The following is a 25,368-nucleotide window of genomic DNA, read 5'->3' as shown; positions in this document are numbered from 1 at the left end:
TAGGAGCGAGGAGGCCCATGTGATTGAACTGGGATAACCAAGGAACAGAGCAGCAGGAGGCGAAGTGAGAAAGATGGCAGCGGGGAAAGAGCAGTGTCAGGTAGAAATCTTGGAAAGCTTATGGCCCCTACAGGGATTTTGGCTTTACTCTCCAGTGAGAGTTCTGAGCAGAGAAGAGGTGTGGTCAGATTTAGGTTTTAAATGGATCACTCAGCAAAGACAGAAGCAGGGAGACCAGTAAGGAGGCTATCGTAACGACCCACTTGAGAGATGACAGTGGCTCAGCCCAGGTGGTACTCTTGTGTGAATCAAATCCTGAAAGACACCTTGTGCTGTTTCACCCTCCAGTTTCTTTGCACCTACTATTCTTTCTGCTTAGAAAGCCTTTCTCCTTCCTACCCTTCTGGCTAACTCTTACACACTCTTTAATATTTACTTCAATCATCTACTGCTCTCTGAGGTTTCTCTGATTCACTCAAATAGGAAAAAAAATCATTCCCTCCTCTCATCCCTCCTGAACCAAATATGTAACTCTATTGTAGCACTTATATTCTATTACAGTTATTTGTTAACATATCTATCACCTCTACAGAACATGGACTCTTTGAGGGCAGGTAACTGTCCAGGTCTAATTCATCTTTGCATCCCCAGTGACTGCCTTAAAAGCACTCAGTAAATAATTGTTAAAGGAGAAAAACAGATATGTTGAATCTAACAGAATATATAAATAACTACAGACTTTTGTTATTTCTTTTAAAGTTATAACCAAAATTAGTAGAGAGAGACTAAAACCCACTCAGCATGGGGAAACAAAGGTGACATGAGGAAGAGAAGAGAGAGAGAGATCTGTTAGAAGGGTACTACAAACTTTGAAGGGACTAATAATAAGACTACGACTACAGTCGAGGCACAGGGAAGCAGATGAGGGCACAAGTGCCAGGACAAGCCAAAGGCAGACTCAGCAGAGCCTGGCAGTGGGCAGGGGAGGAGCAGAAGACTCCCAGACCTCAGACCCGTAGGGTAATGGGGAGTGAGGCAAGAATGGGAGGGAAAAGAGAAAGGATCAATTCTAGAAGTCCAATTTTCTTTAAAAAGATGATCCTGATGCAAACTACTAATCGGATTTTATCTGTCAATATTGGAAGTACCTTTTTTTTTTTTCCCAAATGCATTCTAAAAGATCTTTGATAGTTATTTCTAGGGTGTTTCTGGTAATTTATGTTCCCTTTTTAAATTTAATTTTTATCAAATTAATAAACGTACATGATAGCAAATTGAATGCGTACAGAAGAGCTTATGATAAAATACGGCAGCCTCTTACCCTTCCCTTTGCCAGCCCTCTTGGGAGAGACTCTCTTTTTATTTATTTATTTATTTTTTGCTGGGAAGATTCACCCTGAGCTAATATCTATTGCCAACCTTCCTTCTTTTTTTTCCCCCTCCTCAAAGCCCCAGTACACAGTTATATATTCTAGTTGTAGGTCCTTCTAGTTCTTCTATGTGAGCCGCCACCACAGCGTGATTATTGACAGACGAGTGGTGTGGTTCTGCGGCTGGGAACCAAACCTGGATCACCAAGGCAGAGCGTGCCAAACTTTAACCACTAGGCCATCATGGCTGGCTCTGGAGAGACCTTCTTTTAATTGTTTCTTAAAAGGCAGATGTTCCAAGGCCACACTAAGAGTTGCTGACCCCTCCCATCTCTCCAGGCTTAGATGACATGTCACTCTGCAGATCTGCGCATACAGTGTATAGGACCTGGCCTCCCGCTGGAGCCCCTGAAGGGGTCAGGCGAGTAACTGTGCGGGATCAGAACAGGGAGGAGCAGGAGACGAGAGGAAACCAGCAGATGAAACACCTCTCCACACTCTCTCTGGATGGACTGGCCAGAGGAGTGATGGCTCTCTACAACCTCTTTCAAGGCTTCTACTGAAACTATGTAGTCCGCCACGCCTGTAACAAGCTTTGGCCAGCCTTTCTTCCTCGTTTCAGCCCTCTTTCCTCACCCCTGCTTTCCTGAGATTCCACTCCCCAATAAAGTGTCAGCAGGGAAGGTTTTGTCTCAGGCTCCTAGAAAACGGTATATGGGCTAAGGAAACCATCTGTGTCTTATATCTTGTATTTTCCATCTCCTTGTCTTAAAGCTCTACATTTTGGGAGATATCTTCAACTCTATTTTCTATCCTCCTGTGGCATGCTTCTTTTGACAACGACATTCCTAATCTCTAACTCTCTCTCACATTCCCAAATTGTTCCCTTTTCATTACACCCAGTACTGGTTTTAAGAATGTATTATCTTCTTGAATCTGACTATATTAGTTAGAATCCTTAAATTTTCCTCTGTTCCCTGGATTATCTGTTTCCCTTTGGGTCAGATTTTCTTTTTGTTTCTTCTGGTCTCTTTCATGTTGAAAATTCTTTTCATATGGCTAATGATCCTCATATATTGGTGATCCAGGGATAAGGAATTGGTAAGCTGGTGTGGGTTTCCTCTGCTACTGTGGAAGTAAATCTGTTGTCTGATTAGGTCTCTCCCTGGACTTAAAATTCTAACTGGGAATTCAGTACGAGATAAGGAACAGCATGTCATGTGGCAGGCTTCATTTTAGTGTATGCTGCTAGGAAAGTGTGGACTGACCTCCTCCCCAAATATCAGACTAAAAAAGGGGGTGCTAATATTTAATACAAAAAGAATTAAATTTCCCCAAACATACTGATCAATTCCTTTGGAGTCCAACAGTCTGGGGTTTTTGGTTTTCCTTTTTTTATTGCTGGAAAAAGGGGGCAGCACAGTAAATGCTGGCTACTTCCACTGGGAAGGTGTTGGAAAAGCTAGGGCAATGCCAAGTAGTTGAGTTATCCCTCTATAATATACTGGAATCCCGGTTTTCCATCCCTTCTTCACTCCTGCTCTGAGCCCGGAGCCTCTTTGGGGTTCCTGCTGGGCAGGCTGGCTTCCATACCCCTAGCAGCCTCCTTGTACTAATTGTCAGGCTTTAGTTTCTTCATCCCTCCATTGGTTCCCATTTGCTTTAATTTTTCCAGAAATCTGTTTAACTCCCTTGCTTATTAGTAATATCACTCTTCATCCTTTTCTATTTGCTGCTATTGGTTTATTTCTTTTTGTACTTCTATATTATCAGTGCAGTGGAGTGTTACAAGAATGGGAGGCAAGTGAAAGTATCTATCATCGTGACCCCGAAGTCATGATTTATTTTCTGCAAAAGTTTTCAACCGTAAGTTCGTTCTAGAATTCCAGGCTAATTTTTATTTTGAGAAAGGACATGGGTTAATGAACTTCTGCGTTTCCTTAAAATAATCCTTTAACAACACTAAGATTTATTAAAAGCAAATTAGAGAAGCTTAAAGGAAAATGAAAAGTGTTTACAATTCTTGAAACAGCACTCGTACTTATGCTTTAGTAAATTAGACCCATTTAGATTACAGGAAGCAAAGCAACTCAACAAAGAATCAGAACTTAATGCATACTGTAAGTCATAGTCCAAGTGCCATCTACAACTACATCCAGCACTATGCGCTAAACATTATTCTAAATCCTGACAAACACAAAAGACTTCCAAGGGTCTAATCACTCTCAGAAAACAAAACAAAAATCAAGTATTCATCAATTAGAATGCCTAACTCTTCATCTCCTCCTTCTCCACAAATGCAATAGTGGCCAAGATCAGAAGGCAGTATTTCCTGTTACCCTACTGACCTCTAACACACGGATCAACAAGGTACGCCACAGTCTCTGACCCTTCAGTCAGGAATGGCAATGAAATATAAACTAGTGACTGCAATATTTAATCCTTTATCACAATGAGACAAATAAACCTAGAGAAGAAATTAGAGTCCTGTGTTGGAAGAAGTCATCAAAAAAGCTATCATAAATAGGAGTTATTCCTAAACAGGAAAACCTGTCTCAGGGTAAGGGAGGATATTCAACTTAAGAAAGGTGGCATGCAGAAAACTGAGAATAGAGATCTAAAAGCAGGTCCCAAGAACACCAGAAAGAAGCTGGCTATACTTCAACGGTTGCTTAGTAATGAAAACAATCCCAGACTTCACCCCACATTTCCTATTTTTCCATGTAAAGTCAAATGCCCAAAAAGCAAACAAATCTTCAAACGTGCACACAAAAAAATCAAAGGGCATATCTGTTTTTTTCCTACTTGCCATCTTCACCTAGACCTTCAAGATTATCATTATCACATCAACTAGACTATACAGCTTCACTCAAGAATAATTTTCCAGTAAAGAATGTCCAAGATAGATTTTTACTCATTTTAAGATTTTCCCTTTTAGGAATGAGGAGCATAAGAACTTCATATTTTAGCCTCTACAGACTAAACATCTTTTGTTAAAGGTCTGAACTTCCTAGGAGGATGTTCTGACAAGGGAAAGAACACCAGACGGAGACTATGGGAAAATGAGTTCTGGCTGCAGTTCTGCCATAACCTTGCCATGTGACCACAGACAACTCACTTTCTCTCTGGATCTGTATCCTGACTTGTAAAATAAAGTTCATTCTAGTTCTAAGAATCCATGATTCTGTGATAAAGAGGCCTTACCCAAGGGACAGAATGTAGTAAAAAAGAAGAAACATTAGGTAAATGTTTCTTCTAAGTATTTTCTTCTGTAACAGATAATCAACAAAGTGCCATTAAGTAGTTTATCTGTTCCCCTGCCCAAAGTGGCTAAGAGCTACTCTAAAGAGCCAATACTTTGATTGCTCTCTTATCTGCACAAATGCTCCCATATGAAATACTAAACCACCAAACTCTAAAACGTCGGTGCTGAGATAAAATTTCAGGAAACTAAAGCCATGTACAGAATAGTCAAATTGATCAATTTATCACTTATCCCATAGGAATCAAACATTCCAAGCAAATTAGCAAGCATTTCTCAAGGTTTTAGCTAAAGGTGAGTTACAGAGACTTTCCTTTCTTTTCTTAAAGAAAAAGTTAAATAAATATTAAGACCTGTATTCTTCATATTATACTTAATGTAATGGCTAGCATCAAAAAAAGGGTAGAAATAGCATAAACTTTGGAATAAGATAAACGTGGGTTCAAACCCAGGCTTTGCCATGTACAGTTGTGTGACTCCGAATAAGTCACTTAAATCTCGCAATGCCTCAATATTTTTATTTGTAAAATGAGAAGAATAGACACCTAATGGGATATCTATAAGAATTAACTGAGATTATATGTAACAAATTTCTTTGCTTCTGGCTTAAAAAAAAATAGTTGAGATAATAACCACCATTATTGTGACGGAAGAAGAAAAAAGGGGAAGAGTATATATGGCGCACAATTTAAGACCTAACATTTGAGTTATAACCTTAGAGTTCTTCACATTCGTTTTCATATAAATAGTCACATCAATACAAACACGGCGGGGGGGGGGGGGAGTCACATTCTTCTTAACTAAAGGTTTTATATAAAACATAGGCTAAATGAAATTAACCCAAACAAAATATATACATTCCCAGTTTCTTAAAAATGTCTCCTGGTTCCTCAAGAGAGAAACTTTTAAAGCATATACTTGGATGAACTTTGGTTCATGGTTGCTGTGCAAGCAAATGACAGTCAGGCAATCATTTTAACTGAAGTTAAGAAAGCTCTGGGGCCGGCCCGGTGGCTTAGCGGTTGGGTGCGCGCGCTCCGCTGCTGGCGGCCCGGGTTCGGATCCCGGACGTGCACCGACGCACCGCTTCTCCGGCCATGCTGAGGCCGCGTCCCACATACAGCAACTAGAGGGATGTGCAGCTATGACATACAACTATCTGCTGGGGCTTTGGGGGAAAAAATAAATAAATAAAATCTTTAAAAAAAAAAAAAAAAGAAAGCTCTAAACAGTGCCACCCACATTCTTTAACATGTACAACATGTTAATTCCATAGCACCCTCCCTCCATTGAAATTTCTAGATAACCTGAAAACCATTTAAATAGCAATGGCTGAAAGTCTAAATATTGCTTACTGAGGCTTTCTAAAGTTCCACAAATTTTACAACAATGATCATTATTTTCCCAGTTCAAGGACCAGATTTATCTTGCTGCCTCAAACAACTAAAAAGACAGTACTAAATCTATGAAACAACAGCACTCAGGACATTGCACAGTAGGCAAAGAAGGACAGGGATCCCTGAGGCAGCAAAAACCAAGGTGAGCTTTTCATCTGCTCTAGCTTATGGCCTGGAGAAAGCAACCGGGCTGTAGCACAGAGAGGAGGAAGCCAGGCAGGGCCTGGTGGTCTCCATCAGTTGAGGAGATAGAGCTAGAAGTCTAGGGAAGCCAGGCCAGCTAGAGTTCACAGGGGAGACTATCACAGAAGAGAAAGCTGCACAGAGAGGGAACTCTGAAGATCTACAGAGGGTTCCCCTCAAGTACTAAGTCAAGTAATGATCACTGCAGGTACGTGAGAAACTACCGGAGGCTGAGAAAGACCACCTTAAAGAGCTGGAGGGAAAGTGCCGGGACCTCACACAGCACGAGGAATGGAGCCTGTTCCCAACAACAAGAGTGGAAAACCTGATAATTTAAGAAGCATCAGTCAGGGTACTAAGAAGAATCTTGCCTCAAAAGTGGGCAAAAATTAGCCAGAGTCTAAACACAGCTCTGGTCTTATCTAACAAAACTTAAAAACAAGACCTGAAAGGATCAAACTATTTCTAAGAAACTCAGCTGTGCTGTAGACAAAGCTCAAGAATATTTACAGATATAAACAAAATATCTAGCATCCAACAACGTAAAATTCACAATGTCTGCATCCAATCAAAAATTATCAGGCATGGGGGCTGGCCCTGTGGTGGTTAACTTTGGTGTGCTCTGCTTCGGTGGCCTGGGTTCAGTTCCTGGGCACAGACCTACACCACTCATCAGCAGCTATGTGGTGGCAGCAACCTACATACAAAATAGAGGAAGACTGGCAACAGATGTTAGCTCAGGGCAAATCTTCCTCAAGCAAAAAGAGGAAGATTGGCAACAGATGTTAGCTCAGGGCCAATCTTCCTCAGCAAAAAAAAAAAAAAAAAAAAAACCAGGCATGTAAAGAAGCAGGAAAATACAATCCATAACGACGACAAAAATCAATTAACTGCAACTGATCCAGAACTAACATAGATGTTAGAATTAGCAGATAAGGACATAAAAACATCTGTATTTCATACGTTCAAGAGAAACTGTGTGTAAAAGAAAATTGAGCACGTTAAGAGACATGGGAGATATAAAAAAGATCCACATCAAAATTCTAGAGATGAAAACTACAGTGTCTGAGATTTAAATTAAAAAACCAAAACCCACATTGGATTGGATTAATGACAAATTAGACACTGCAGAAGAAAAGATTAATACGCTTGATAACACCAGAATAGCAACTATCCAAAAGGCAATACACAAAGAGAAAGAGACTTAAAAAGCCAATGACGGGGCCGGCCTGACGGCGCAGTGGTTAAGTTTGCACACCCCACTTCGGCAGCCCAGATTTTGCAGGTTTGGATCCTGGGTGTGGACCTACACACTGCTTGTCAAGCCATGCTGTGGCAGGCGTCCTACATATAAAGTAGAGGAAGATGGGCACAGATGTTAGTCCAGGGCCAATATTCCTCAGCAGAAAGAGGATTGGCAACAGATGTTAGCTCAGGGCTAATATTCCTCACCAAAAAACAAACAAACAAACAAAAAACAGTGAACAGCGAGCCTTGACAACGACACAAAATAGTTATGGTCTAATATATATCTGTGTTGATGGATTTTCAAAAGTAGCATGCAAAGAATCTAACTCTTGGTCATCTTGAGCGGAAGGAAAAGGAGAGAGGGAGATGGCTGCACTTAATACACCATATCTGGTATACTTACTATGGGTTGCCAATCCCTAAAATGTCATTGTCACCTTTCCACTTCTCTTTGCCCTTCCACACTTGTTGGGGTCATGCTGTTCTTCCCTCTTTCCTGACTTCCCAGGAGGTTAGAGCTCTTATGCCACTTACCCACATGCTGTCTTCTGGATACACACAGCCTTCCACTGGAACATCTACAAAAGATTTGTGTATTCCCCAAATAGCTGTTTACTCCAAAATCCTCCTTTCTTTTAGCCAAATAAAGCATCCATTTCCAAAATGACATTATATTTTAAGTATTAACTGATTTAAGTAATAAGCACTAGGATATGTGTAATTACCCTAATTTAACTCTCTTGTTTTGCATTTCAAAAGAGAACTCTGGTAATGAATTAACAAGGAAAAATTCATTAATTCTATCAAGAAGTATTAACTGGATACTAAATGGAACCAGATATGGTAATAAACACTGGTGATATAGTCCCCATCCTGAAAGAAAACTACAGTTTGATGGAAAAAACAGACAAATATACTCACAATTACAGTACTACATAATATGGGCTAAGAGAGCAATATATACACAAAGCCAATGAAGCACAAAAAGGGACAACTCTACGGGCTAGGGCAAGCTTTCTGAAGTAGGTGAAGTCTAAGCTGAACTTTTAAGGCAAGAAATTAATCATGTGAGAGAAAAAGGTATTCCGGCCCAAAGTAATAATACATAAAAAATAATATATAAAAAAATAGATGAAAAGCAGAAAGGTATAAAATATGGCATATTTGGGTACTTGCAAACAGTTCAGATTTGGGGGTGGTATGGAGGGAGAAACAAAGTGAGGAAAAGAGAAGAATCTTCATATTTTCTGCGGGGAAAAATGAGAGAGCAAGTCAGGCGTTTCACTCTAACAGGGATCCAAGATGACCTGTCAAAACTGCTAGGAACTGTGTCCCTGTCATGAAGGTATACGGGAAAACGTCCCCTATACTAAAAAAGTAGGAAGGACTTGCATGCCTCTAAGTCAGAGGCTGGCAAACTATGGCTTTGGTCCAAAGCTGGTTCACCACCCGTTTTTCTACAACCCGAAAGCTAAGCATGCTTTTTACATTTTTAAATAGTTGAAAAACTCAAAAGAAGAATATTTCGTGACACATAGAAATTATGTGAAATTCAAATTTCAGTGTCCATAAATAAAGTTTTACTGGAACATAGCCACTCTTATTCATTTATGCATCGTCCAAGTTCTTTCATTCTACAACAGCAGGGTTGAATAGTTGTGACAGAGACCCACAAAGCCAAAAATATTTACTATCTAGCCATTAACAGAGAAAATTTGTGGATCTCTGCTCTAAGTTAAGAGTCCTTTAAAATCTCATCTCCTTCACTTAAGCGTCAGTTTGTCTCTTCAAAACTTCTTACAAGGGATTTCATAATCAATATTAGATAAAAGAATATAATTACATTATTTCTAGACATGAAAATATTCTTTCATAATTTCATAAAATAATTACTGATTACCATATTTTCTGCTTAAATATTCCTTTATATATGATACATCAAATTTTGGTTGCAGAACTTTATCCTGTGATTTTAAATGAATTAAATATCTTGTTATGTAACTTCAAGTTACAATTTTAAAAATTGTATTTCCAGAGACCGGCCCAGCGGCACAGTGGTTAAGTTGGTGTGCTCTGCTTTGGTGGCCCGGGGTTCCTGGGTTCAGATCCAAGGCGTGGACCTATACACTGCTCATCAAACCATGCTCTGGAGGCGTCCCATATACAAAATAGAGGAAGATTGGCACAGATGTTAGCTCAGGGCCAACCTTCCTCACCAAAAAATAACAAAAAGAAAACCTAAAAAACCCTGTATTTCCTTTTGTTAACAGTAGTCTAGCCATACCCACTTCCAGAGCCATTAATTAAATAAGAAATGTTATCCTAAAACTGATAGCCCTTTGAAAAAATTCAAGAGGCATGATAAAAAGAATAAATAGGCCAAAATAAACTAATCTAAGAATATTTGTATGGTATTCGATTTATAATAAGTATTATTAAATCAGAACATTTTTCAAGGGCTTAATTTTTTGGTTGTGTTTTACTTCTATTCTCAATAGAAAATAAGAATGTTCTACTATTGCTACTGATTTAAAAGACTCTATAATTTCCATCACTCTACTTAAGAGTTGAGGGTAATATCCCCTTATTTTTGAAGTTATAAATTGCTGATAACACTACATGATCAATAAGCTATGAAAACTGAGCAAAGTCAAAGATGTCAAAAAACAAAACTTATAACAAAGATATGATACTTAATACTCACAATTGATATTTTACTTAGTAATTAGATATAAATGATAGATCATTCATATAAATTGACACAATTAGTCCAGGACAGTAAAGAAGCTGAAAACTGTATGTTTTCATGTCTACGAGGAATAATTCAGGGAAGTAGATAAGATGAGCCTAGAGAAAAGAAGATTAAAGGGAACACTTAGCAGTTATCTTCAAATACTTGGTTTTTATGAAGAAGAGAGATTAAGCCACTCTGTGTGACTCCAGATGACACAACTAGGAAGAGTGAGAAAACAATAATGAAAACAGATTTTAGCTCACCATAAGGAAAACTTTTCTCCTTTTTAATGTCCACCAGCAGAACTATTTATCTTATGAAGCTGTAGTATAACAGAAGAGTACACAAATTTGGAATTAAATAGATCTCAAGTTTGAAATCTAGCTCTGTATGTACCTAGAGCCACCAGGTTGCCTGACCTCTTGAATCCCAAACACCACTTACCTCAAAAGTGACTGACAAGTGATATATGATACAAATGTAATTGTTATATACGTAAATGTGATTTGTATGTAAAACTGGTGCAAAGTAGGTATGAAAAAACAAAAAGTTATTTCAATAACAGTCATTATTAGTGGTGGTTAAGAAGAGGGAAGCTGGAGCCAAACTCCTTGGGTTTAAATCCGGGCGCTGCCACCTTGGGCAAGCTACTTAACCTCTTTGTATTCCTGTTTCCTAATTTCTACAATATGGACATTAATAGTACTTATAAGGCTGCTGAAAGGAATAAATGACATAATATATAAGGCATATATTACCTTATATATATATATCATAATATATATATATTATGACAATAGTGCCTAATGCATAATATGCACTCTATAATGTTACCTATTATTATATAACATTATTATAATGAATTCATTTTATTCAATAGTGAATTCTCTGTTATTGCAAGTATTCCATCAAAGCCTTGAACAAGCCAGAGATGGAAATTCCAGAAGTGAATCAGAGAGTCTCAACTAAATTAATTCATTGACACAGTAGACAAATATCTACTGAATATGCAATACCTACAAGGAGCATTAGAGTACAGTGGTTAAGAGTATGGATTCCCAAGCCAGTCTGTGTCATCCAGATATTTTGAATTCCTACATCTCTTAGTAGCTGTATAAACTTGGGCAAGTTACCTAACCATTATATGCCTCAGTTTCCTCTTTTGTACTATGGAGATAATTATAGAATTGTTGAGAGGACTCAATGAGCTAATGTATGTAAAGTGCTTAGAACAGTACCTTATAACCATATATAAAGATTAGCTGGTTAGCTCTTACATGACCATGTGCCAGGCACAGCTCTATAGACACCGTGAGTACAACAGACTGCTGACAAAGTCCCTGACCTCACAAAGCTTATATTCTTTTGGGATGGGGGGGGGGACTGGAAGGACACAGATAATAAATAAACAAACATATAACAAGTAATGATAAGGACTAAAATCAGTGAAGAAAAAGCAGGAAAGGGATAAGGAGTGATTGGAGAGTTCAAATTGAGATAGGAAGGTCAAAGAAGAGCTCTCCTTGGAGAAGCCATGTGGATATCTAAGGGGATGCGCATTTTGGGTTGAGAGAAAAACAAAAGGAAAGGCCCTGGGCATGAGGATGCAAAGGTGTTCAGGAAACAGCAAAGAGGCCAGCGTCACTGGAGTTAAATATGGGAAGAGAAGGGGAACAGGAGATAAGGTTGGAGACAGCCACGTTCCTGATCACGGAGGGCCTTAGAGGCTGGAGTAAGGATACTGGATTTTATTCTGAGTCTGAAGGGAAACCACTGGAAGATTTTAAGCACAAGCGTAACAAAATCAGACCCGCATTTTAAATGATTCACTATGGCAATGACCTCCAATGAATTATTTGACTCCAAGGTTTCCTGAATTTAATCATTCTAATAGTAACAGAAGAACATTTAAGTATCTGGGAAATGGAAACAATGCATCATGATGGCAGACTGCAGCATTTCTGACTGCTTAGAGGAGGTTGAGCATGGAGCCGGATAATAAAGTTGCTACACTCAAAACAGCAAAGCACGTACCGCAGGGGGGCATTCCATTTGTGTTTACTGATTTCACATATGAAGTGTTGTGAAGAAATGTTTAAGAAAGAATTGACAGTGATTTTGGAATGTTGAAAAAAAAACCAGTGAGGAATTATGACTCCAGAAGGGAATGCTTGGGACACCAACAATGTCCGATTCTAGAGAGGAATGGAACACCGAAAGGAGGCTGGTGGGTACAGGGGGCGGTAACATCACTGTGACTGGTTCCTAGTGAAGATCTGTCTGAATACCACATATAGATGTTCCAGAAACACCCAAGGTTCCATTAAACACCAAGGGAAGGAATTACATGAACAGAAGTAAATAATGTGAGTACTCTATGAACCAAAAGTCAAAAGAGAGATGAAATTGTTTCCACATGGCAATCTGTGTAGATATGAGCTTGAAATTTTTCAGGGAAGAACGGAAAACCGGAGGAACAAAACCAGGACTTTGAGCCATGTCCTATCACTGAGAGTGACGAGGAGTGTCATTTACTTTTCAACATGGAGACATCCTCTGTAGCAATACAAACTGGAATAGCAGACTGTCAAACTCTAAGTTTACCTAGTCTCAACTGCAAAACTAAGGAGAAAGATAAAGGGAAAAACAAAGGGAGGGGGCAAAAAATGGTGTGTGTTTGGGGGGTGGTGGTGATAGGGAAGAAAAACCATTTAATCAGTCAAAATTGCTTCAATTTAATCACATTTATGGAAATCTAGGTTTCTTTTCAGGAAAGCTAAGTAATTTTTAGAATAGCAATATTTTTCAAGTGCCAGTCTTAGCCTTGGCAAGGAAATGGTTATAACTGAAGATACAGAGCAGTGTAGAAGAATTCAGAAAGAAACCAAATCTCTGGAAAAAGTGAGGCTTTTTTTGGTTCATTGTAAAGGAACATAAACTGGTCTCCAACCCACAATCCCCGCCTACCCCCGGACTTCCCAGAGTCCTGTGCAGCCCATAGAAAGTGGAAAGTGTGCCAAAACAAACAGTGTGGGCTGAAGCTCTGTGGATGAAGGGTGGGATGAGGTTTGGGTGGAACTGGCAGGCAACCGAATGGAATCACTTTAAAGCAATGCCACAAAATGGAGACTAAAGAATCACCCAGGACTTCCAAAATTCACAGAAAATGGGACACGCTTAGCTAAATCACGGAATAGAGTTCCTACTTCAACTCATTTCAAAAAAAAAAACAAGACAGCAAAGATAGGAGAAAATGAACAAAGCAAAACATACCTGCTCTCTTATCTGTCTTTAATTAAAGCATAAAATACCCTCCCTCTTCTCTTCTCCCAACCACCCTGGAACAGAAGAGCGAACTGGCAGCACCTCAGGTGAAAGACTTCAGCCTTCCAGCTACAAGGAGGGGAGATAGCAGACAATGGAACTGGTGATTCATTACAAAAGAATACACTCCAGAGCGGCCTGCTGCCACAAGGGCTCACTGCACTATTTAAAGGAACAGCAACCCCCTTTCCAATCTCCCTTCTTCTTAACACCTTCCCTCCTCTTGGTCCTGATGGAAAACAGATTTTGAAGAAAATGCCAGCAAAGCACTGAGCTGTCCAAGAAAGGGAGGGCTTTGTGTTCCACAGAAGCTGGCAGTCTTACACTATAGCAGAGTACAAAAATTTTCTTTCACATCCATAGGGTAAAATCTTTCCCTCTCTGTCTAGTATACTTTCCCTTACAACAACAAATAGTATAACTGAGTCTGAGTCCGGCTAAACATTTTTTTATTAATTGGAGCTGAAGTCATTTGCAATTGTTTTCCAATTTTACACATATTATGAGAATGATTTCTCCTCTTTTCCTTCCTTTTATTCCACATTGTTACTTTCATAGATGTGAGGAGATAGAATAATGTGGTTCACATGTTCAGAAACAAGAAAGTATCTCAGTGAAATACTCCTACAACAAATGCATAAACAACAGATAAATCTAAAGTTATTTTAAAAAGTCACATGAGCATGTCTGTCTACTATGTTAGAATTTTGTGATTAAACTGCCATTTGCTGTTTTTTTTTTAAAGCAAAGCAGCGATTACTTATTGCAAATGATGGAGCAGTTTGTTAATTAAACCAAAAACAGCCCTTATAGAACTAGAGCATATATAATAATAAAGAGCACACACTGGGCAACTACTGATATGGATCTAATATGGTATGATGAAAATGTCATCCACTGAAAGCCCTTCGCCCTTCTTCCACTAAGTGAGCAATGGAAATTAAGGGATATCCAGATGTTAAGATCAGAGATGCGAAGAACCTAGGTGACAAAATGGTGATAACATATCTAATTATCTTTCTTAATATACTAGTCAAGACACTAAATACCACTCAACTTTGATAACCAAACTCTAAACAGTGTAGACATTCTATATTCACAAAGCTTACGTGACAGATCATTATCCAATATTGGGATTAGATGCCTAGCTCAGAAAACAAAAAACCAAAAAAACAAAACAAAACCCATAAGACAAATAAAGATTTGGCCCATCTAGTTATTTCCTTTTCTTCCCCCCCAGATTACTAACAACTACGTATGTTATATCAACATAGAAAGTGTACACACCAAAACAAATATGCTGGAATACTGAAAATTCACAAGTTTGATATTCTGTACTTTCCAGTTGTATAAATTCAGGATGGGCAAGAATGAGTTACTTCTTTCCTTCAGCATTCAGCACATCCTGAGAAAGCCATAATGATTTTAATTTATCTATCAGAATTCTTAACCACCAAGAAATTCCTCTTTCCAGTTTCTATCTCTTCAGCTTCAATCCTAAAATTATAGTTTCCTTAAATACCAATATTAAGACCACAATATTAAGTATTTATATGCATGTGCATTCTAACTTGTGCTCACACATGCTTAACCAGCTCCTCTAGAAACTAAAGGGACATGTTCCAAAAGGCTGAAAAACCTCTGATTATAAAAAGTCCTAACTTGGGTAACTCTTTCACTGATTTAAAAATATATATAATGAAAAGTCAAGTAGTTGAAAAGCCCTCAGTAATAGCTGAGACAGAAGAGAGCTGACACCCTCTAATATTGCCAGTTAATGAAAATTGAATGAAGGCTCCAAGGTTAAGAAGTATCACCTCCCAAGCAACAAAGAGAGTCCAGAAATAGGTTTTCTCTTTTATGGAAATCTTTTAAAAGTAAAGCAATATTTCAAGAGTTAATCAGGCTGACGATGCAGGGATAAGCAGTGGAAGAGAAAATATTTCAAGGGTTTCTCTATTTCTCAAAAGAGGGAAGGTTTTCTTGATAATCTCCAAACTCAGATCTGGTGAAAAATTACTTTGGAAAGATATATTCTTTGAAACTTCCCTTCCCTCTAGGTCACGTTGGGAAAAATCTCCCTAACGCTTTCCCTCTTTCCAAACAGCACTGCAGGGCATTATATAACATGGAATGGAACAGGGTTCCAGCTCCTAAAACGATGTCTCCATCCAGATAAGCTAGACGACTCTCTCGCCCTCCGGTGGTGACTTGGAGAGAAGAGAAGAGAGAATACAAAAAAAGCGCAACCTCCTTAAAAGGAAAGCACTGTCCAGTGATGAAATTTCCCTACAGAGCATAAAAGCCTGGAGTGAAACTGATCCTAAGTCTGAGACTAAAAGACACGAATGTTCTACAGTGCAAATAATTTCTCATTGACAAATCACAGCCTCATCATTCCCTCTCAATCTACACATAAAGAAAAAAGGGTAAAGGAACCTACGGAAGGGTGCCAACAAGAAAAATAGCACTGCCGGGGAAACCATGGAAGAGTATTCACCTTTCCATTTGTCAGGAATGACTTGCTAAAATGCTGATTAGATATTGCCTGGCATAACCAAAGACAGGCAGAGAGAGAGCTCGAGAGCGAGAGAGATCTTTCATTTCCTACTCCCTCTCCTTCAAATGCCTTTTAATGCCCCTGTGATTGCCATTTATACATTCAGATCTGTTCTCCTATCAGGGAGGGCTCTACCTGCCTTTGCTGCACCTGGATGCTCCTATGGTTCCTACTGAAAACATTCTTTGCCAATAACAAAGTCATGAAAATGAAATATATTACCCTAGCCTTCATTTTTAATAAGGCATTTAAAGCAAAGGCAGCAAAACTGCAATTCCATAGCCAATCCTGAGAAACCAAAGTGAATCAGGAATCAGATGTCCCTACAACACAAATTCTTCTGCAATTCTTAAAAGGAAGTCAATCCCTTGTCCCTCCTTTTGGCAGTCTACAAGAATCTCTTCCTACCTCTGCAGTCTCTCTCCCTCCCTCTTCTCAGAACCAAGACAAAGAGGTAGACAAATCCCCACAGGGTCTTTCCTGAGCTACAGCTGCACAGTACAGGAAACAGGAATCTGCTACAGAGCGAGGGAGGGGGTGAAAAAAAGGATACGGATACATCTCTCTCTCTCTCTCTCTCTCTCTCTCTCTCTCTCTCTCACACACACACACACACACGGACTCACAACAGACACAGACTAACACTTTTCAGCTGATAACAATAAATCTGGCCTTTTCTAAGAAGACAGTAACAATTAAAACTCTGCTTACTATACCCCGCCCCTATATGTTTATTTAGATCCCAGGAACGACAAAAGAAACACAGCGAGGCAACACCAGTCTTACCTGAGTTACCATGTTCTTTTTCTCCATAAACCGAACGGAATAGCTGATGAGCCCGTCACGGCGGTCGTGCCGGGGCACGCCTCCACAGCCTTCTCGTCCACCCCCCTCCCCCCCCAGTCTAGCTATTTAAGGGTGGGTAATTGGTCTCCCTTTATCCCGTTTTCCTTCCTTTTTCTTTCTAGTGTTTCTTCCTTTCTTTTCTCTTCCTCTCTGGCAGTCTCTCCCCCTCCTTCCTTCTCCAGCTCCCTCCCATATCTCAGGCAGATGGCTGAAGGAAGCCCCACCCCTGAATGCCTAAGGTAATTAATCAGAGGAGAGCCCCACCTCTTCCTCCTCCCCCCACCCCCTCCCAGCAGGCTGACATCTCCCAACTCCAGAAACGGACCTGCTGGAGAACGGCAGTGTGGTGTGTGCTTTGCGCACGCGTGTGTGTGTTTGTGTGAGAGAGAGAGAGAGGAAGGGGGAGAGGGGGAGAGGGAGACAGCGAGAGAGGGAGAAAGCGAGAGAGGGAGAGAGGAGGAGGGAAGAAGTGGGAGCGAGAGGGAGGAGCAGGCGCCATGTGCAGGCATATTTTAAAGAGTGAGTATCTGCCATGGTGGCATTAATTATATAGCACTGGAAGCATTCACAGCAGCTTACCATAGTTAATACAGATCTAAAATATTCCATCCATGAATACCTGATAATAAATAAGAAACGAAACAAAAATTATTTTAAAAAAAATTTCCATTGATGTCCAGTTTATAGGTGTAGGGGATTTAATGAAAGACGAGAAAAGCTGCTGAATGACCACTGACCGGAAGGTTTTCAAGGAAGCAGGAATATGCGAGAACCTGCTTGTCCTAAACCAGTCTAATGACTGCAAAGGACTAAAAGAGAAGAGGAAGGTAATTTAAGTGCTTGTTTTTTTCTACTATAAAAAACCTAGGGACTCTGAAAAAGGTGTCTAAAAACATGACTGCTTAAGCAACTTCAAGTTTATATAAAGGTAGATAAAAGGTGCTTAAGGCTTCCAGCTTCCTTAAAAATTCTGGTTAACTGAGAATTCCCCCTTTGTGTTCCCTAGCCTTCTGTATTTCAGCTTCTATTGAAAACATAATCCCTTTCTTATATATGCACTGACTGTGTCATTACTGTAATACTGTAATGTATCTGTGTCATTACTGTAAATAGTAATCGTTACTACAGAGTGCAACAGGTATAGAAGGTTTGGGAGAATGTTTACTGAACATAAGAGTTTCTTTCAAGTTCTCTTATTTAAAAGACATAATGAAAAAAAGCATCAAAGATGTGATTCAGTCCAGAAGTCCTGGTCTAAGTCCTAATTCTGACCTTTACAAGTGATCTTGGAAAAGTTTTTAACCTCTGAATATAAATTTCATAATCTCCCTACTTTATATTATTATTCAAATAAAATAATCTATGTGAATGTGTGAGTTTATGTTTGTCTCATAAAAATGAAGATTTTCTAATTTTTTTAAGTTTTCTAATAAATAAGATCCTATTCTAAAGGATTTTATTATATATTTTAGTTATGCTATATTTATTATGTTATAACCTCTAACACATTGCCCAAAGGGCAAAGAGATTAATTCCAAAATTAAGCTTCCTATTTTTAAAATAAACACATAAAGAAATCAAAATTAAAAATCACAAATCACATTGAGGATACACAGTTTTTGCTGTCTCTAAGAGGACTGTTTGGCAAAATGTATAACCAGGGTTTTTACTGAGTACCTACAATATGTCAGGTACTATTCTGGGCATTTTACAGATATCTGTATGCTTTTGGTATAATCCATAATATGCAAAGAAATATGTACAAAAGAATGGGATCTTTAAATATTAGCAAAAACATCATGAGAAAAGGAATAAATCAGTACCAGGCTTGTTCTTATTTAACATTTTCAGAAATGATCTGGAAGACAGAATATATTGCGTTCTCTGAACTTGCAACTGAAAAGCCAACTTGAAGGAGATAAAATGCAGTCGCTTTTTTAAAGACCAAGTGAGTAAGCATAAAAGAGGTAGGTGAGTGTCACCGGAAGCAAGGGCAACCCAGTGTACTTTTGGAAAAATCTAAACCATGTTTATGGGATAATTATTTATGTTTTTAGTTCTAATATCAGAAATAAACCTGAGAATCACTGTATACCATTCTCTGAATCTACTGGTCCATGATAGTGCTAGGGGCAAAAAGCCTTGAGCACCAAGAAATTAGACTGCCCCCTCTCCCAACCACACCCATTACCCTTAGGAAAGCCACAGCTATCCTGAAGCTTGTGTGTGACTGCAGCCTCCACACATGCAGAAAGACAACAAGACCTCAAGGTTTTTTTTTTTTATAAAAAGGCAAATGAGGGATCCCCACAGGCAAAAAGTCTAGGACTAGCACTAGGATAAAGGCTTCCTTAGGCCTGATTCATGCCTCTTTCCTACATGTAGGACCAACATTTTATACCGCAAATAATACGCTTATAAAAGTCATCACAAGAAAGAATTAGTATGAGCTAAAAGTAAAAATAAATATTGAGATGATTTTCATAAACTCACTGAATAACAGGATCACAGTGAGCATTGGACAAATTCAAGGCTATTTTACAAGTGTGTCCTGACTTTAAAGGCTGGCATTATAGAGGACGATTTGCTCGCTGGTGCCCAAGAGAGAAGAGCAATTGAACAGCCTGGATCTGACCCAGCAAAACAACTGGAGTCCCCTGGTGGCTGAATGTGCCCAGTAGTGCACCAAGGAGAAACTCATTTCAGGACATTTCGCGGGGCAGGGGTTGCAAGGGAGGGGGTTGCAGTTGAGGGGTGTGGGGAGGTGGGCAGGCAAATACACAATAACAATGTTAGCTAAGAGAGGAGACCAAGTCCACCTTTGTGGATCAATGCCCAGCTTCCAGCACAGTGTCTGGTATACGGTGGGTATACAATAAATATTTGTTAAACAAACAAATGAAGGAACTTCTCCTAGTTGTCCCAATTTCTTGTTTCCTCAGTGTTTCATGCAGTCCCCAGAACTCCAGCTTCCTTTCCCCCTATCACTCAATGGAAATTTATCTTATTGAAGTCACCGAAGACCTCCGGATGGCCAAATTCAATGGACATTTTATATCTTCTTTGACTATCTGTGGCATTTGGCACTCCCTCCTTTAGGAAATGCTCATTCTCAGCTTCAAGCAATACCAGTCTTTCCTGATTTTCCTCTTTCCCTGTTCGCTCACTTCCCCATCTTACTCTTCTTCCTCTGCCTACCCTTCTAAATGTTGGTATTGCTTGAGGTGCCATCCTCAGACCTCTTTTTACTGCATGCCACTGGTTCTTAACCCAACATGTATAGTTCATGACACAGGCACCCCAATGGAAATTTTTCTTACGTGCATTTCTATGCAGAGAGGATCCACAGTATTCATCAGATTCTCAAAAGGTTACAAATCTCAAAAAAGTTAAACACTACTGAACACGCTTGCTCTAGATGATGTAATCCATCCCACTGCTTCAATTACCACCCATTTACCCTGATGACCTCCACATTTCTATGTCGGGTCCAGATCTCTCTCCTGAACTGCAGATCAAAATATCCAACTGCCAAATCACGGTCAACTCCATTTAGATATCCTACAAATTTATCTAATTTTAAAAAGTCCAAAACTAAACTAAATTCTCAAAATCAAATCATTAATTCAATTAACAAATGTATGAGTGCCTACTACGTACCACGCACTGTTCTAGGCATTGGGAGAAAACAGTAATGGACAAAAATCCCATATGTATGAAGCTTGGGTTCTAGTACTCATTCTATCATGTTCCAGGAAAATAGCTACCACTTCTTGAGGACTTACTCTGCAGCGGCTTCTTATCAAGCAACTACATATATCACTAGTTCATTTCAACCTATGATGATATTTTAATCTCCTTTTTGAAGAGGAAGCAACTAAGACTAGGTGAGGCTAAGTATCTTGCCCAAAGTCACCCAAGCTAGCAAGCTGAAGAGCTCTGATTCAAATCCAAATCTGATGGAAAGTCTGGAGTCCTTCCAAGACTCCTCCTTCTCACTCAATACCACACCAAACCAGAAGCAAGTCCTTTTGATTTCTCTGAAATCTGCCCTTTCTTTCCATCCCTATCACCACGAATTCAGTTCTGACCTTATTATTTTATATCTTGTCTCCTACTTGTCTCTCTGCCTCCAGTGGGCCACTCTTCCATCCAAGCTTCTCACTACTGCCAGAGCGATCTTTCCAAATGCAAATCTCATCATGCTACTCCTCTAATTAAAATCCTCAAATACTCCCCACAGCCTAAAAAGGGAAAAATTCTAATTCTTTTTTTTTTTTTTTGGTGGGGAAGATTAGCCCCGAGCTAACATCTGTTGCCAATCCTCCTCTTTTTGCCGAGGAAGATTGGCCCTGGGCGAACATCCGTGCTTATTTTCCTCTACTTTATATGTGGGACGCCTGCCACAGCATGGCTTGATGAGCACCACATAGGTCCGTGCCCGGAATCTGAACCTGCGAACCCCGGGCCAGCGAAGCAGAGCGCGCGAACTTAACCACCACGCCACTGGGCTGGCCTCGAAAAATCCTAATTCTTAAGTAGGCGCCTAACACATAATGTGGCTTCAGCACAACTGTCAGAGTCACTGCTTCCCTTCCCCCCACCCTCCCCTTTCCCTGCCCCTACCACAGACTTGCAGCTAGTTCCTCAAGGATACCACGTCCCTGTTCCTTTCTGTTTTCTCTCCTTACTCCCTTGAATATGGCCTTCTATCTGGCTAATTCATCCTTCAAGCCTCACTTCAGGGATCTTTGAAAGCCTTTCCTGACCTTACCTGCTCCCACATCTGGGTTAGGTACCCCTTATTCCTGTGCCTTAGCGCCTAACCCATGGTTCATAATTGTTGGGGTTATTGCTTCTGCATAACTATGACTGCACTGTGTGCAACTGGAGGGTAGGAATTGTGTGTTTCATACCACATCCCCAGTTCCTAATCCAGTGCCTGAATACATAGTAAATGAATAAAGGTTTGTTTAAATCAAACAATAATGCCTTGATTTCTATCTCTAGCCATTTATTTATCCATACACAGGTATCTAAGAATGAAGAGTATCTGTGCGGTTACCAAAATAACCACCAAATACCAAAATATAAAAGTATTCTTTTCTTCCAAAAGAATACTTGGAAATATCTTCAAATTTATAAATTTACTTCAGTATCTTAGAAATCTGAAGCTGAAAGGAAGATGTACAAAAAGAAAGAGTGGGAGAAGGGCCTTATTTTCAACTTTATTAGAAGAGCTCAGATTCTAGACAAAATAATACTGATTTAAAAAAAACGACTCACCATGGTGTGAAATGATGAGTAAATGCTAATGCGTATGGGTTCCTTTTGGGGATCATGAAATGTTCTAAAATTCATTGTGGTGATGGTTGTACAACTCTGTGAATATGCTAAAAACCAGTGAATTGTATGCTTTAAATGGGTGAATTGTATGGTGTGTGAATTATATTGCAATGAAGCTGTTATATAAAAACAAACAAAAACAAAAAGTACCACAATATTTATTGTTCTCCGGACTCTGGATTCTCCATACCATCTGAACATGGCATTAATGAACACTAGATAAAAAGTTGTAATGTTAAAAAAAAAAAATAACCACAACTCGGGGCAGGCCTGGTGGCGTAGTAGTTAAGTTCACGTGTTCACTTCGGTGGCTGGGGTTCACTGGTTCGGATCCTGGGCGCGGACCTACTCACTGCTAATCAAGCCATGCTGAGGCCACGTCCCACATAGAAGAGCTACAACTCTACAACTATGATACACAACTATGTACTGGGACTTCGGGGAGAAAAAAGAAAAAGAGGAAGATTGGCAACAGATGTTAGTTAGTGCAGGGCCAATCTTCCTCAAAAAAAAAAAAAAGCTAATTGTTAAATATTTTTAAAAAAAAGGCAGAATCTGCTTGAAGAAAGGGTTATGAGAAAAAAAACCTCACCACTTTAGGTGCTCTTGCTCTTCACAATTTTACATACATGTGACTCCACTTCCCTACCTTCTACCCACCAGCAATGCTATAAAAGCAGATCCAAGAGTCCCTGACTAGAAGGCAGGTCTTGCTCATCCTTTCCCAGGCTGACTCTGACACCCAAGTGAAAAGCAACATTAAAGGGACGGCATTTCCTGCAATAATAAAAACTTGTTAGTATAAAAGCTCTTCACAGTACGCCCCCACACAATAACCCTAACTAATTTACACCTAAAAGATATTAAATACCTTCCCAGATGCTTCTCTAACACAATACCACTTTAATATCCTTTGCCTCAATATTCCCTTTAATGTAAATGAAGCCAAAATATAGCTAACTATTATTTCCTAGCTTCTTTTCTCTAGTTTAGGCAGGGTTCAGTTACGTAGAACCCATTCTAGAAAAAAAAGGTGAGAGCAGAATTTGAAATCAACTGCTTTAGGCCTTATATGCTTATAAAAACCAAATAACCCTCATATTTATTTCTTATTCCCCCAAATCAAACTTTTAGAACAAGACCACAAATAACATACACTAAGACATAGGTGATGCCAGAGAAATTAGAAAACATGACTTTATAAATTATTATCTAGATTTGGGTAACATACTCTTACATCTTTAAAATATCCCGAACTCTAGACAACTGGAGTCATATATACAATAGAAATTATGTATACATTCTCTGTATTCTGTGAGAGATCAAGGAAAAAGTTCCTAGACAAATATTAAAAGGCATAGGATGTAAACAAATTTATCAATAACTACATTATCAAGAAAATAATACTTGATTAAGCTGTGAAAACTGAAGTTTGTGGTTTCTCCAATACTACAATACGCTGTGTCTCTGTTACTAAATTACTAGCGAGTCTGCTATCGTTCACCACCAAAGCCCTGTGCCTGGCATAGTATGACATGCAGTAGGTACTCAAAAAGCATTCTCAAAATGAGAAATTAAAGAATATATATATCCCTCTACTTCAAGGTCATCTTCCCACAAAGAAATGGAGAGCCTATGGGCTAACTCACTTTACAGCATTCCGCATACCTAGGCATACAGGGGTTCGAAGGGTGACAGGTTAAGTAAAATTGCCTCAGGAAAACCTGTGAGACTCAATAATAGACAAACCCCTAACTTGCAACAACAGTTACATTTTTTCCCCCTATTTTATTTTTACTGTGGTAAAACACACATAATATAAAATTTACCGTCTTAGCCATTTTCAAAGATACAGTTCAATGGTACTATATATATTCATAACATGCTATCATCACCACCATCCATTTCCAGAACTCTTCTCATCTTTTAAAACTGAAACACTATACCCATTGAGCAATAACTCCCCATTCTTCCTGTCCCCAGAGCCCCTGGCAACCACCATTCTACTTTCTGTCTCTATGATTCTGACTACTCTAGGCACCTTATATAAGTGGATCATACAGTATTTGTCTTTTTGTGACTGGCTTGTTTCACTTAGCATGATATCCTCAAGGTTCATCCATGTTGAAACTTATGTCAGCATTTTCTGCCTTTTTAAGGCTGAACAATATTCCACTGTATGTATATACCATAGTTTGGTTATCCATTCATCCCTTGATGGACACTTCAGTTGTTGCCTCTACCTTTCGGCTATTGTGAATAACGTTACTATGAACATGGGTATACAAACTCTCTTCAAGACTCTGCTTTCAATTCTTTTGGGTTATATACACCCAGAAGTAGAACTGCTAGGTCATATGGTAATTCTATTTTTAATTTTTTGAGGAACCACCATACTGTTTTCCACAGCAGCTGTACCATTTTACATTCCCATCGACAGTGCACAAGGGTTCCAATTTCTCCACATCCTTGCCAACACATTATTCTGTTTTTTTGACAGTAGCCATACTAACAAGTTATATTTTAACCATCCAGTCAGCCGCAGTAAATGTTTAATCCAGAACAGTAATTTCAGGAACAGTTTCTCAAACAGATTTTTTCTGGGCAGGGAGACTATACTCATTGTCCTTTAAATCATATCTAGCAATCCCCTATCTACTTACTCTCCTTGTATTTTAAACTGATTTGGCCTAGATTTGGTTCTGCAAAAATTATAACTAATAAAATAACAGATCTCGACTGCATGCGCTTAAGACAGGCATGATTTTAACAATAAGAGCAATGAAAGGTCAAGTACCTAAAATACTTCACTGCCTTATACTGAGGAGAACTCACTTTGTTTCCTTATCTTAACACTAGCAATTCTAGAAATACTTAATTTAAAAGATAAGTGCAAAACCTTTAATTTTTTAAAAATACTATTCAATCACATCCTCAATAATTTCCAGTTGCACAATGCGTTGGTATAGAAGCACACGTGTTATGCAACAAGGAGCTGTGATTTAACTAAGGATAAGAATATAACAGAAGCTAAAAATCAAATTTTATAACCACAGTTGAGATAAGAGTTTGAGTAGCAAATAATTATCTAATACCCA

The 25,368-nt window shown here is 39.1% G+C and overlaps 1 protein-coding gene across 10 annotated transcripts in view; it reads right to left on the bottom strand.

Annotated features, from left to right (window-relative positions):
- Positions 1 to 25,368, bottom strand: part of RBFOX2 (RNA binding fox-1 homolog 2) — a 267,307-nt gene that overhangs the window by 76,855 nt on the left and 165,084 nt on the right. The window contains exon 1 of one of the 10 annotated variants that reach the window (XM_058568457.1): positions 16,865 to 16,973. The exons of the other annotated variants lie outside the window; for them this stretch is intronic. Within the exon in view, the coding sequence (XP_058424440.1) occupies positions 16,865 to 16,891 (27 nt within the window). The 5' untranslated portion in view covers positions 16,892 to 16,973. Of the gene's footprint in view, positions 1 to 16,864; positions 16,974 to 25,368 lie in introns of those variants that run through there. 10 annotated transcript variants of the gene reach the window in all.

The sequence above is a fragment of the Diceros bicornis genome, chromosome 25 (genome assembly GCF_020826845.1).
Source record: "Diceros bicornis minor isolate mBicDic1 chromosome 25, mDicBic1.mat.cur, whole genome shotgun sequence".
Classification (NCBI taxonomy): Eukaryota; Metazoa; Chordata; class Mammalia; order Perissodactyla; family Rhinocerotidae; genus Diceros; species Diceros bicornis.
This window is presented reverse-complemented; position numbering and strand designations above follow the sequence as displayed.